This window comes from Engraulis encrasicolus, chromosome 4, assembly GCF_034702125.1.
Source record: "Engraulis encrasicolus isolate BLACKSEA-1 chromosome 4, IST_EnEncr_1.0, whole genome shotgun sequence".
Taxonomy (NCBI): domain Eukaryota; kingdom Metazoa; phylum Chordata; class Actinopteri; order Clupeiformes; family Engraulidae; genus Engraulis; species Engraulis encrasicolus.
The window spans coordinates 4607262-4622063 of NC_085860.1; the positions used below are offsets into that span (position 1 = coordinate 4607262).

The 14802-nt window shown below is 44.5% G+C and overlaps 1 protein-coding gene across 1 annotated transcript; it reads right to left on the reverse strand.

Annotated features, from left to right (window-relative positions):
* Nucleotides 1–296: 296 nt before the first annotated feature.
* Nucleotides 297–14622, reverse strand: ctdspl2a (CTD (carboxy-terminal domain, RNA polymerase II, polypeptide A) small phosphatase like 2a). The gene is made up of 13 exons (XM_063196579.1): nucleotides 14446–14622; nucleotides 12770–12996; nucleotides 12210–12336; nucleotides 10990–11133; nucleotides 8423–8695; nucleotides 7879–7969; nucleotides 7174–7285; nucleotides 6781–6867; nucleotides 6023–6085; nucleotides 5792–5871; nucleotides 2016–2142; nucleotides 1805–1900; nucleotides 297–1218 (listed from the first exon to the last, which is right to left on the reverse strand). The coding sequence occupies exons 2-13, from the start codon at nucleotides 12971–12973 to the stop codon at nucleotides 1153–1155; spliced, it is 1470 nt and encodes a 489-aa protein (XP_063052649.1). The 5' UTR covers nucleotides 12974–12996; nucleotides 14446–14622; the 3' UTR covers nucleotides 297–1152.
* Between the last annotated feature and the right edge of the window lie 180 nt (nucleotides 14623–14802).

Genomic DNA, 14802 nt, shown 5'->3' on the forward strand with positions numbered 1-14802 from the left:
TGTTTGTGTGTGTGTGTGTGTGTGTGTGTGTGTGTGTGTGTGTGTGTGTGTGTGTGTGTGTGTGTGTGTGTGTGTGTGTGTGTGTGTGTGTGTGTGTAAAAGAAGGTGCTGAATGGCAGAGACGAGGCCTAATGGAGTGCTGCTGGTACTTCAACTGAGACACACGCAGAGCAAACGCTGCGTAGTACGTACAGTCCAGCCAGCTGTAACATTGCCCTTCCTCTGCCTCACTGGCGTATGCCAAGGCAGGTCTAACATAGTAACACTCCATTAAGGATCAGCAAAGCTGGACATGGTAGAAGCAATGAAAATATCTGTATTCATGTTGAAGGGGCAGAAAGTAAGCAATCACCATGGCTTAAGTCAGTCATCACCGAAGCACAAATAAGTCATGATCTTTTTTTTTGTTTAAAAAAATAATAATAAAATTGTGACAGTTTTAACCTGTAGGTTGTGTATGCCTATGTATGATAAAACACAATTTTCTTTTTTTTCTCTCTTAAAAACAGACTGAACATTTTGTTTAAAACTCGAAAGCAAATGAACAGTGGAGATACATCTATAAACAACCAACGGTAAAAACATGAACGTCAAAGTTCTCAGCACGTCGTTTGTGTGTTTGTTTGACCTCTGCCCTCTGGGAGGAATGCATGATGTTGTCACTGGCAGGAGGTCGTCTGCAAAATTGGACAGGAGAAAATATATACACGTCATGTCATATATATGTACATGGGGAGAATTGGGGGTATCCTATGTATACAGCTGACTGGCTGCTCCAGAAGGGGTGGCTGTAGAGAACCAAGAGTCCGAGCACCAAGACGGAGTGAAAAAAAAGAACCACCCCCAGCATCCTGTCCAATCAGCAAGAAGAATTCATTACTCAGAAGCCTGAGCATTCAAGGCGCTACCGTGAGTCCACCAATGGGCTCCTGTTTCTTCTGTGCCACTCGTATAAAAGTTGCGTGTGTGTGTGTGTGTGTGTGTGCAGCCGCAGCTGTTAAAACATGAGTCCCTTCCTCATTTCATGAGTCTGTGTGGGTGTGACGATGCTGGTGCAAGTTCCATCACCATCGTCACCTCGCAAGGACGTAGGGGGTCGAGGGGGTGGGGCGGGGTCCCAGTGAGGCCCACTGCCACGCGGCCCTATCCTGCTCAGTCGCGAGGCAGCAGGTCGTGCAGGCGGAACCTCTCCCGAATGTGGGGTCGGACATCCTCATTCTGCAGAGAGGAGAGAAGGGTCTTAATTAATACCCTCGAAAATCATCAAAGTATTCCCCCCAAAGCCAAAAGGTCATGATACATCACAATAGCCATGATTCAACATAAGTCACAACATCCTAAAAATGTTTGGCTACCATTTAACGTTGTATCATTTGGTTACAACATTACCAATTGAATGTTGTGTAACAATATGCTAATGCAATATATGGACAGTGGCCATGTCAGTGCACTTCTCTAACAGAATATACCATTATCAACTTAAAAGGTGCCTTTTCAGTGTCTGGTGAACAACACAGTAAATCCATAAAGTCCATAAATCTTCAAACTCTTGTTCATAAATTGTTTTTAAGATCAATAAAAAGCTTACTTTCTCAATTTCTATTTGTCTAATTTATTTTCATGTAGGGAGCTATGCTAATGGTACCGACTTTGCTTTGGCACTTCATCTTCTGAACAGACAAAACCATGGCTAGCAGAAAGCCTGATTGGCTAGTGACTAGAGGCAAACCACTAGCCACAGCGACTGGCGAGGGGAAAAAAAAAACACTGCAAAGCCCTGAACACAAAAGGACATGGTACATACCATTTCAACAAGCTTCTCCAGAAAAGGCACCAGCTTCAGAAGCTCGTTGTCATTCCGGTCCATGAACCAGCTCTCAATGGGAATACCGTTGGACAGCTGCACATGCACACAGACAGACACAGAAACACAATGATGACTCATATTGGCATCAGAAGTGAGATTGACACAGCAAGCCATCAGGGCTTGTCGGAGTCAGTGACGTGTGCCTCACCTGGTAGGCAAAGGCCTGCGGTGAGTTATCAATGATGACCGTCTTGGACAGGTCCCTCCCCAGGATGTTGAGGTCTTTAATGTAGTTGCCCTGGACACACACACAGTGCTCCCGGAATAGCCTGTGCCTGCAGACACACAGGATGGAGAGATGCAATCAACTACCTGAACCGCTCGGACACACACACACACACACACACACACACACACACACACACACACTAGAGGTGCTCCGATTGCTCGGCTGCCGATCATGACCGGCCGATAATGGCCAAAAATAGCCTGATCGGTGATCGGAAAAACATGCCGATCAAAAAACCGATCGAGAGATATTAAATTCCTCACGCAATCATTTGCCTTTACACCTGGCGCTGCATGTAGGCGCTGGCTCTGCACAGCTGCAACTGCACCAAAAGAAGGCATCTTTGCTTGTCTATAACTTTTCGCCATTCCCCCCTTCATTTCCACCATTCATAACCATATCTGCATCAACAATGATCTGATTTTCCGATCCATGCGCCGTTTACCTGACAATGTAATTTGCGATTGAGTACTCGCCAGTGAGCCATTTTACGTTATAACCTGTGTAGTTGCCTCGGTCAGCACGCGACAACTTCACGTTGTCAGCACAAACATGTCAATTATTGTTTTCAAAGTTGTAATTGGCAGTCAGTCGATTAGTTTGATAGTCGCTGAAACACCAAACGGCGACAGATGTGGTTAAAACTTGAGAGAGAGATTCAGAACGGTAATGGAGCACTGCTGCAACTGTGTGGACGGTGACAGAGAGGGGAGGGGCTCTCCTCACGAGGCTGCTCCTTTAAAGCGACAGGTTGTTTTTTTCTCGTATGTGGAAGACTATTTGATGTAATGTTTCAGTTTCAATTCAATCTTAAATAGTTTAGTTATTCTATGCAATAACTTATACATTGATTAATACTGTAGACTGTATTACCAACACTAGTCTGAAAGATAATAATAATAATAATAATAATAATAATAATAATAATAATAATAGACATGTGCAAATTAAGATTGATTGGTTTATGGGCAGAAATGGTATTCAATAAGGATAATTAATAGGCTATTAAAAAAATAGGAAATAATTTTTGTGATCGGCAATGATCGGTAATCGGCAGATAAAGATTTTTGGTGATCGGTATCGGTGATCGGGCCAAAAAATGGTGATCGGAGCACCTCTAACACACACACACACACACACACACACACACACACACACACACACACACACACACACACACACACACACACACACACACACACACACACTGCAAGACAACAAAGGGCATAGCCTTGTAAACTAGATGAATCTGCCTTGTAACCTTACGTGGCCAGTTGGTCTACAGAAGGTTGTCTACACAAGGCAGAGAAGTGACCAGAGTGAATAGGAGGTGTAACTGGAAACGATTCAAAGTACAAGACTGCTGGGACATGTCTGCTTCTACAGCAAGTATCCATTATATAAACAAAGGTAAGCTCTACTTCATGGAATTAATATGAATGGAAATTTGTGCACATATCCATATTGTTTCTCTCGCAATGATGTAGCCTCTTATTGCAGATGGACACGCTGACGGGTCTATTCACTCTTTGCCAAAAACACTCAACTACAGTACAGCATAACATTACTATGACAATGCAAAGAGTCTTGGGTAACTGATTAAGACCGGGTCATCACCATTTTGGTGACAATAAGGTTATAACCATACCTGCAAACTCAGGAGGGTTGAAAAAGGTGACAAACTTATCGCAGCATATTGCAAAACAATATTTTATTCATCACCAGCCAATATATGCCTTACAAGCCAAACATACACTCACCCAGAGGCAATTCTAGGTTGAGCTGGGACGCCAAGCGAAAATTCAACAACTACTGTATAGTCTTAGCTGTTATTCACCATCTAGTTTGGGGCCCCCAAGCGGCTGCCTATCTAGCCAGGTGACAAGAAGCGCCTCTGCACTCACCACCTGTCAAAATTTAAGTTGTCCTATTTACCAGCCAAAAGGAGGGAGCACATGGTCACTTGAGGTTGTCTTAACTTTGAGCCCCACTGCAATTGACTATGAAATTAAAGCATTTGCTGTTTTTGGCTTAAGAGGGTAAATAATAGGGAAATGTATAATATAAATTAGCTATATAAACTAGTACCAAGGCATTTTAGTGAATTTATGAATGAATGATGGTCGAATTTCAGCATTTCCCCAATAAAATGGTGTTGTACTATGAAGAAGCATTAGATTGTAGAATAAGATAACAGATGTCATCTAGGTTAATAGGCTATTTAGATTAATAATATTATGTCCTTGGTGGCTAACATTAAAATCATGATTGCACACGTTGCAAAAATATTCATATAATAGCTATCGAGGGGGCGGGGGAACGACAAATAGCCATTAGGCTCATACGACTTAGATTTTTGTCGATCGATGGAGAAAAAAACACGTGAGCGAGAACTTGTTGTCATGATGTGGGTGTTATTAAAACAGCGCATTTAAAAGTCGGCCACAAATATGAACGAGACGATGAGCTCGCACCAGTTTGCTCTACTAACACACCACGTGTGAGGAGTGGGGGGACAGGCATTGAGGAGGAGCTGAAGTGGGGACCTGCGCAAACTTGTGTAGAGGTGTGAGACAAGACTCATATACACCCGTGAGTGAGTTGTTGACCAACCAGTTCATGGGCGTGTGACCTCGGAGGCGGTCTGCAGACGAGCGTTGAAGGGGATAAGCAACTGCAGAGGTTGCAAGATCTGACTGCAGTCGCATTCATCCCGCGATAGTTTGACACCATGTGACATGTCACCTCGCCGACGCAACATCACCGAAATTTTGAAGTTTGACAGGAGATCTAACAGTCATGCAGCATTTTCATCCAGAGTGCATTGCTGTCTAAATGCGCATGCATGCGTTGATGACTAATCGAATGCACTTAGTGCTATGCATTCCTCTGACGTTGATGAAGGTTTCATCGAGTGTGTTAGAGAGGGCTCTCGCTATTCCCGATTAAATGATCAGACATAAGGGAACCTATTTCCCGGTAGTTCTCTGATAATCTGTGTTAGGACCGCAGACCTGCTGCCGTTGGGCTATTTATTTTCACAAGTGGACGTAGCTAATGAAACCATTCACAATTCCCAAACCCTGCTCAAATCCCATTTACCTTTGAAACGGTGATTTGGACAGCGTTCATTTGTAAAAGGAAAGCGATAGTACCAAGGTAGAAGATAATGACAGGGGGATACGCGTGTTTCACAACCACTGTTTCATCAGCTGTTCACTCCAACTGGTGCCTCGAATTTTTGCCGCTTGTAGAACTAGCCTCTGAATTAGCGCTCTGATTGGTCAATGTTTCCCCCGATTCACGTTGCCAGCCAATGGGAACGACAGGCAGAGGCAGACCAACAAAAGATCAATAGAATGTCGTTCAACCGTAATGTCTGTAGAACTAGCAGATTCTATGACAGCAGTCAATCAGTCTGCAGTCTGTCTCCGTCTGCCTCCCCCCCCAAAAAAAACCTCTTCGGATCTACACGATTCACGCAAGCGACCTATTTTGAGATCAAAACAGCGAATTTCGCCGAAAGGTGACAAGTTTGCAGGTATGTATAACAGGCTGTCTGCGCTAACACGATAACAAAATGAAACCGCTGCCTCAAAAGCTAAAAAAAGAAAAGAAAAAAGAAACCAATGTTCCAAAAGGATAGAATCATTTTCCAAAGGAGTGCCCAAACTTTTTCATATGACTGTACACACCTGACCAACTGTTTCTTAGGGTCCAGGATGTTCAGCAACTTATCAGCATACACCTTCTTAGAAGCCGTGAAGAGGATGATCTGTGGAAACAGACACAATGTGAATGTTGTGTGAAGGCGGCACTTAAATTAACAAAAGTTGACCGACTTCCCCAATGTGAGGGTTTAAAAAAAATTAAAGAAACATAATAAAAATAATGATTAAAAAAAAAACTCAAATGGCAAGTCTTACCTCATAAATCTGAGACATGCGTTCAAGGAACTCTCTAAAGAACGGTCTTAATCTCACATAAACCTGGAAAAAAACAAGGCCACAATCAGACACAACCGTATACTTACAATGTTTCAAACACACATGACCCTCCAATATCAGTCCCCAAAATTATATGCAAGAGAGATTTGACAGATAATACTCAAACATTCCTTCATGTGCGAGTAATAAATAAATAAGGACACCAAAGGCACTTTACAAACACAGAGAGGGGGTGGGGGTTGGGTGGGGTGAGAATTTTAAGTCCATATGCAATTTTGAAGAGGTCAGTTTCAGATGGCCGGCAGCTCCAGAATTTAGGATCAAAATGGGCGGAAGACCTGGATTATGGTCAGTGAAACATTTGTTTGGACCAGTAATGCTGCGCTTCATTAGCCTGGCTCTCATACAGACCCTTTGTGCTTCATGCATCTTCGTTAAACTTCGTGAGCTCGCACGAGGGTCTGGAAATCTTAGACGAGCCCGAACGGCATCAGATATTTCATGGCCTGTCCAATCAGAATCGTGGGGCGAGATCGCAGGGCAGGGTATATACACAAGTCAGTGGTTGAAGTAGTGGTGATTAAAAAAAAGCCGCGTGAATTCTCCAATCAGGTTCAAGCTGTTTTGAACAGACCCGCGCCTTTCCAGAGCTAAGCGATTGACAATGTTCCAGAGTGAGAACCAGGTTAGTGCTTCATGAGCGTCAAGAGCGTGTTGGTGTGAGTGTGTTACTGTACCTGGTAGATGACGTCCTGGAAGAGCACAGGGAAGGTGAGGGCAGCGTCCTCCAGCTCGTTCAGACTGCAGTGCACCAGCGTCTCATCCTGCACACACACAGCAACAGACAAGCACGGACAGGCCAATCAGACAGCTGCACAGGTAAACCTACCAATCCTTAAACCATGTGACATTTATATTCATATATCTAAATTCATTTTTTCCCCTCCTCATCACAACAAAAGAAAGAGGCTTTTCTCAAGTAGGAGGTAAAACAACTTGGGGTTAGCATGCCATAACAACTGAATTCTGCAAGTCCTTCAAGGTGTGTGCACGTGTGTGTGTGTGTGTGTCTTCACCAGATAACAAAAGAGAGAAGTGTGTGTGTGTGTGTGTGTGCCTCTCCCTCTCACCAGGTCAAGGACGAGGGAGAACTCTGGGGTGCTGCGGGTCTTGAGGGGGAGAGCAGGCTTGCGGGTGAGCTGTTCCTCTGTCAGCGGAGGCACGTGCTTGATGAAGAAGTACCTGCACACAACACAGAGACACACACCACATTAGACCTGCTTCAGAGAGTACACATGACACTATCCTTTCGGAGCAGAAATGCACGGTGTTGCCCCCAGCACTTTACGGTTAAGGTGGCCACCTTGATAGCAATAGCAAACATCTACCAACTTCACTAAAGTCCCCTGAAAAGATTAAGACTGTCATTTCTAAAGTTTCTTCTCCAAAACAAAGCAAAACCCTTAAAAGTATAACCCATCATATTTCATATGAAAATGCACAACATAGTCATTCCAATAATGCTAGTCAGGTGACTGATACAGGTTAATCCCCAATCGTTGACTAATGAAAATTCTGCGGGACACTTTGCATGTAGCCTCTGCATAAATGAGCCCAGACTCATAGTTGAAAAGACTCAAGTACATCATAATAACATTGCTATGACATTACCGAGAGGCTTACGGAACGGGTTAAGACTGGCCATTACAATATTGGTGATAGTAAGGTTATAACATAGGTTCTTCTCAAAGTAGTTAACAAGGGCATACGTGTTTGTGTGCTTGTGTGCGTGTATGCATGCTCACAGCAGACAGTGAAAGTATGTATTTACTCACGGGTCAAACACCTCCCAGTCTTCTTCGTAAGAGCCCTCAGGCGGTGGAGAGGGAGGGGCTGTGGGATAGCTGCTGTCCGTTGAGTCAACCGCTGCACAGGCACCCATACACACACATAAGGATCACAGAAATATGACTGCTCTCATGCACCTTTATAGTCATATGCATATCCATCAACAGATCAACAGGCTCACATAGTAAAAACAAACAAAAAAACAAAAACACTACACATTTGCTCCAGATTAATTAATGGGCTGGCTTATCTTGAATATCACAACCCAGGTAGATGAACTAGCGAAACAGTAGGAAGACATAGAAGCGAAATGAGCAAAGCGAAGTCAGAATTCAGCATTCCACTCCGATAGCTCAACTTCATTAAACTTGCCCCGAATTTTTGTGTCACAGGAATAAATGGCAAATTTTCAGTCACTTTGCAAAGTTCATTTGCATTTATCCCTGTCGTTAGGAGCACAGGGAGAACAAATGTCTGGCAGGACTCTATCAAAACGGTTTGTCCAACTTTGATAATAGAGCAATCACTTACCCGTGAGGGGAGGCATGTCGGCTTCAGTGACGATCTCGCCCTCCTCCACTGTGGAGTCGGGCAGGGGCATGGCGGGCACTTGGCCAGTGGGGTAGAGGGTGACTCCTCGGCTCTCAGAGCTGGCGGAGGGTGGTGCGGGTGCGGGTGCAGTCGTGGTAGTGGTGGTGGAGGTAGGCGTGCTGCTGGGGGTCTCCTCGGGTGGCTCCATCTCCAGCTGCTTCACAACCTCCTCCGCCTCCACCGCCTGCCCAGGAGACTCCAACTCCTCAGGCACTGCACCAGGGGAGAGGAGCGGAGGACAAACGCACAACACACATACACATGCTACGTTTACATGATGTTTTTAATTCCGAAATAATAATAATAATTCAGAATTAAATAGTTGTCGAGTTTACTTTGATCTTTCCTTTAATTCCGAATTAAAGTGGTAGTTTGCTATTTTAGACATTAAGCCTCATTTGTGTGACTGGGGTGAAGTAGAGATGCTCATCACAATTTTGACATTTGGTGCTGAACGGAGCATTTGGGTATCCAAGACTGCAGTCCCCCCACCTTTACATTGACTCCAATGGAGCACTCAAGCAATCCATCATAAAATGGCATTAATCTTTCGTTTGAAAAGACATGGAACTCACCGTGTGGTCAGTGGTAGACAGGGATAAATTGACCCGAAAATTGCAGCGAAATATGCCTTCTAACTGTTGTTTAGCCTTTGAAGGACCCCCCCCCCCAGACGCCGTTGAATAGCAGTAGACATCCAGCCAGTAGGTAGCGATAGTGTGTCATTTGTGTAGACATCAAGGAGCGAGGTAGAACGGCTGTCTTTGAGCGGGACTGGCTACAAAAACTACAGCTTGCATACAAACCATAGATGGTCACGTAAACAAACACACCCCCATTTCAGGACGTGCTGAGTAATACTAGTCAAACCAATACAATCAATGAAGACGGACAATAATGATATATCTTCTTTGGAAGCGTATTTCGGTGATTTTCGAGCCAACGTATCGCTGCCCAGCTCTGACCACTTGGTGAGTTTCATGTCTCTGCAAACGAAAGTTTAATGCCATTTTATGATCGATTGCTTGAGTGCTCCATTGGAGTCAATGAAAAGGTGGAGCGGCTGCAGTCATGAATACCCAAATGCTCCGTTCAGCACCAAATGTCAAAATTGTGATGAGAACATCTCTACTTCACCCCAGAAGACACAAACAGGGCTTAAAGTGATACTGTCCCATTTTTGGAAATAAGTTTATTATACACCTCTCCTTGAGTTAAATGATTGAGCTTTACCGTTCTCCTGAACTTACTGCCGTTCTCTGAGTATGGCCGTGGAAATTTTACCTCCAAGCTAGCAATTAACATTGAGTCCTATGAGACCAGCTGACGGCTCAACTCAATGTTAACTGCTAGCTTAGAGGTAAAATTTGCACTGTCATACTCATAGAATGGTTGAAAGTTCAGGAGAAAGTTAAAGCTGAATCATTCAACTCAAGAAGAGGTGTACAATAAGCTTATTTCCAAAAATGGGATAGTATCACTTTAATGTCTAAAATAGCGAACCACCACTTTAACGGTACATGCACACAGGGACGGCACGTTTCCTTAACTTCTCTGTGAGCAGTGCGAGTCCGAGAGGTTCGCGGGCTGCCTTGCACACTGCACAGTCAACGTCCATGTTCTATCCGCGGGCAGCAGCCATTAATTTTCAATGGAGCACGTATATTGAACGCGGATGTCAGCGCAGGAAAAACATTGATAATGGATTAGGTCCGAAACGTTTGTAGCTCCAGATATTTTCCGTTGACTTCTTTTGTTAATTTGTCGGCCACAATACACTTTTTGAACCTGCAAGCCTTGTGTGCGCCTCATCTTTTTTTGACTGTCCTGGCAATACAAATACAAACAGGCATGCCTATAACAAACTTGAATTGGATTGACCAACCAGGCAGATTTTTAAATGGCATTTTAAAAGCAGTCAAGTTACCTCAACCAAACCTAATCACACTATTGCGTGAAGTTAAAACGTTAAACATGGAAAGAATGTACAAAATATATATATATACATTTGTACAATTTAATCCATAAAAATGGTGGCATGAGCTATGACTGCGTCACCTGACTGTGACGAAAAACATCAAATGATGCAAGCGGTTCTGTTATGGTGGCGTGGAGCAGAGCCATCTAATAACAGAGTTACGTCACTCCCATAGACCTCTATGGACCAATCTTTCCACAGCAATGGCGGCTCTCATGGAGCCTCACGGAGCGTTAACATGGAAATCCCCATTGACTTTAGTTCTATTAGAAGTTACTTAGTTCTAGGAGGTGGCCGTAGAACACAGAAAATGTGGTAAAGGTAATGTAATTTGTTTGTACTTAATCTTTGTTTGGTATGTGATGGTTCTGTGTTAGTTTCCAACGAACAGAAGTTTACTGTTAAGAAACATTTTAATCTATGTGAATCACATCACCAACCGACTTCCTGGTCCCCGGTTTGCGCAACTCTGTTATTAGATGGCTCTGGCGTGGAGGATATGGTGGAGGTGCGAGCGTGTGGACCTCACCATTCTTGGCAGGGGAGAAGAAGTTGAAGACGGGGGAGAAAATGGTGCCCAGGAGGGTGGTGCGGGGAGGGCTGGCCGGCAGCTCGGCCTGGACCGCCAGCTTCCCATTGGGCTTCGCTGCCTTGGCGTCGTGAGTCACTGTGTCTGCAGAGATGGATGCACATTAGTAGCAAACAAATACATAGACATGGTCATTCATTCACACACACACACACACACACACACACACACACACACACACACACACACACACACACACACACACACACACACACACACACACACACACACACACACACACACACACACACACACACCTAAAATGCATATAAGTACACTTGTATGCAGTCAAAAATAACTTCAGAGTGCATCCGCAGGGGAGAGGTAAATGCACATCTGCACACCAGCACAGCCATTCACCATTACATTACACCATGTGTCAGCAATTGAGGTAAGGGCATAAATGTATACTGAGATGCACACCAGCATAGGGACTTTAAGTCGCGCTCCCTCCACAGGGCCAAAGATCCAAATAACTGCACAGAGGAGTCAATGGAGAGACCTTTGCTGGACTCCCATTCGTTGTTTTTGGATCTTAGGGCCCATGGAGGTTACCTGGCTGTTGCGGGTTGCACCTTGCTCCATGAACATTCATCTGGAACTGTGCCATATGCATAGATCTAGAAGGCATGATTTTTCTTCTTTTTTTAAATCCTTGCATGTGATTGGGGAAACTACTTGTCTGACATTTTAATTGAGGTGCTACTTTAACTATTGACAGATTGGATAATACAGTTGAAATTCCAGAATCAATGTTGACGAGTGAGTCCATGTGAACAGCCACTGTTGCCTGCAACAACTGTCGCGTTTCACTTATTTCCCCCTTATCCACTACGTTTAAACTTTCACCACGTTGCATCGTTGAAAATCCTGCGATCCCGGGGTACGTTTTTCGACAACATCGTTGTTAACCAAGTTAGCCACTTACTTGGTTGCAATGCAATTTCCCATTGGAAACCTAGTAAGTTGCTAACTGGTTAGCAACGATGCTTTCGAGAAATGGGCTCCTGATTGGTATGGCAGTTCCGGAGCAAGGCAAATTTGAAGACCCTTCAGAACCTTGAAGCTGAGCAGAAATACAAGAGGGTCTGGCGAGAGTGTTCTATAGTTGTGTGCATTGGGGCGTTACATATCAATTTCGCCCATCTGTCATTCCTCACCTCCTTTGGAAGGGTTTTTCCGACGTGTTCTGGGGTCTGCCTTGCCCGTGGTTGGAGTGGAGGTGATCAGGTTGCCATCTGCATCGTTGTCTAGCCGACTCCTCTTAGCAGGTGTGCACTGTTCCACCTGGGAAAGGTGTGTGCACCATGCAGGTTAGTGGAAAAGGCACCAGAACGAAAGATTTTTTCTACATGGAGTCTGTGATCATGATTCATGTCAAATCAGGTCTTAACAGGTTGGCACTTCTGAGCAGCGTAGGCTACTGTTGCAGACCCATGGGCCATGTTCCAGATAATAACGGATAAGTCGCAACACAAGTGCACCAACAAAGCACCTCAGACAGGACAGAGCTGCCTTGACACAACGCACACAACAAATTAAGGCGCACACACGCACACACACACACAATTGAGGTTTTAAGCAACAGGAATATATAAAGGATAATAAACCAATTCTACAATGAATGAATATACCACCTTCACACAGACATTACCTGTGATTTACACCACCTTAACACCTGCTTCTAAAAACGTCAATGACACCACCACCCACAGCTTACCTTGACTGCATTTCCTCTGATGAACCTCTTGATGGTGGAGAAGAGGCCAGTCTCGTTCTTCTGCATCCTGGCGACAGCGGTGGTGGTGGTGGGGGCGGCGGGGCGGTCGACCTCGGAGTGTTTCCTCTTGGCCTGGGAACTGCGGGTGGGAGGGGGTGGGGACGAGTCGGGTTGCTGAGACGCCTGCCGTACTCTCAGCCTCATTGTCCCAGGATTCACATTAAACACTGCATCAAAAGAGAAGAAGACACATAGTGACGGAAGTGTTAACATACGGGCCCTGTATGCCGTTACCTGAGTGGCAATTAGCAAATCGTAATGTAATACTGGATGCTCTGTGTGATGGCGTAGTAGTGTGGTGGTAAAGTATGGAAGAAAAGTCTTTTGGCGCCTATTGCACGTCTTCAACTGGCAGAATAGTGCATTATGAACCTACAATCACATTAAAAAGACTGCCCATGTAAAAACATCATCACCAACAGCATTACATCAAAGAGTGTCTAAGCAGAGACAAATGAGAAACAGCGGAATTTTGTTATGGACTTCAGATCTGAAACTGAGCAATAGCACAACAGCCACACCTACAAGTGGATACAACAATTTAAAGTTTTAGACAGCGTGTCACACACAACTCAAGGACGAGTTCCCGCTTTTTTTGACACTACTGTTTTGATATTGCACATAACTTCCTCTTGGCGAGACACTGCACTTAAACAACGGTAACATCGGTTCAACAAACACGTAACGACAGCAATTAGTTATTAGCCCATTTGTTGTCATTAAGTGCTTGTGTATGCGTCAGCATGTCCACAACAAAACATGTAGTGACCCTTGCTGGTTAGACATCAGAGTGGGCGGGGTGAGGCATGAAACAAACTTGGACGCGGCAGCAGTCTAAACTCTAGCCCCAGGCAAGAGAAAGTAAATCCGGCCTGTTCCAACACTGAAGTAGCAACACGATGTTGCAAGAAATAAGCAACAGCGGGAAACTTGCAACAACTCACTGATGATTATCGTAGTTTGTTGACGCAGCCATTCACATCTGCAAACCTGAATTTGTGTAGACATGCTAACGTAATCGAATTGGTAGCTTACTGTTGCAACTAGCTGAAATCCAGTAGTGTCAATTAGCTGATGCCAGTGCCACTGCCAGCAGCACTGTGTTAAATAAATAAAACAAATCACATTGCGCTGTGCAAGCATTTTTGAAAAACAGATTTCATGTATGCCGTTGAATCGGTGTAGCTTACTTGTCTGACACATGCCATCTGAAAATAATTGGATGGGTCGCATAAAGCTAGCCGAAATGTTTACACGCTAATGTTGGCTAGCATTAGCATACCAAATAGGCGGAGCTGGGAAATGTTTGCATCGAACAAATTTCTTAACTCAGGATTCAGACAACGAAATATCGCAAAAGAAAAGGATGGTCGCTTTGAATCATAACATTTTCTGCAAGAAGCATCGACTTACACGATTGCCACACATCACCCGGTAGAAAAGACGAAAACATTCTTGGACGCAGAAGCTAGCTTTTTAGCCAACTACATGTTCTCATAGGACATACCTATGCTAGTGCACTAGAGAATTTACACTGCGACCGTGGCGTAGGGTTACGGCTATTTATTTTGCAACACGATAGCATTGTAGCATGTTACATTTCGTAACATACTTACGTTTCAGCGCTTACATGCCCGGGCTGGGGTTAACTTGTTGCTTGAGTGGTCGTTCCAAAGGCCACCTCGGAGGCTATCCTCCTCTCCTCGCCTGCCACTCTGTTTTCCTTGGTTGCAGATTTCGAGTACGGCTACACGACAGCTACCTGGGACGCCATTTCCCGCCTCCTCTCTAGTGATGTGATGTTACGTTTGAAACGAGATCTCGAGGCTTGCGTAGCGCAAGGGGAGGGGGGCGTGTCAGATGAGGCCTTCCAGACCTGTAGATAGAACAGATTGGGAGAAGCAGATGTTGAATGTAAAGACAAGTTGATGGTCAGCATAAATTAGATTAAATGGAACAACTGCAACCCGTGT

Bases quoted from the DNA above. Each gene is read 5' to 3' on its own strand.
- ctdspl2a (XM_063196579.1), bottom strand. From the start codon at position 12,973: ATGAGGCTGAGAGTACGGCAGGCGTCTCAGCAACCCGACTCGTCCCCA. The intron at 2,143-5,791 runs GTGTGTACAGTC...GTGTGTCTGCAG, and splicing joins CCTAAGAAACAGTTGGTCAG to GCACAGGCTATTCCGGGAGC. The intron at 1,219-1,804 runs GTATGTACCATG...TCCTCTCTGCAG, and splicing joins TGGAGAAGCTTGTTGAAATG to AATGAGGATGTCCGACCCCA.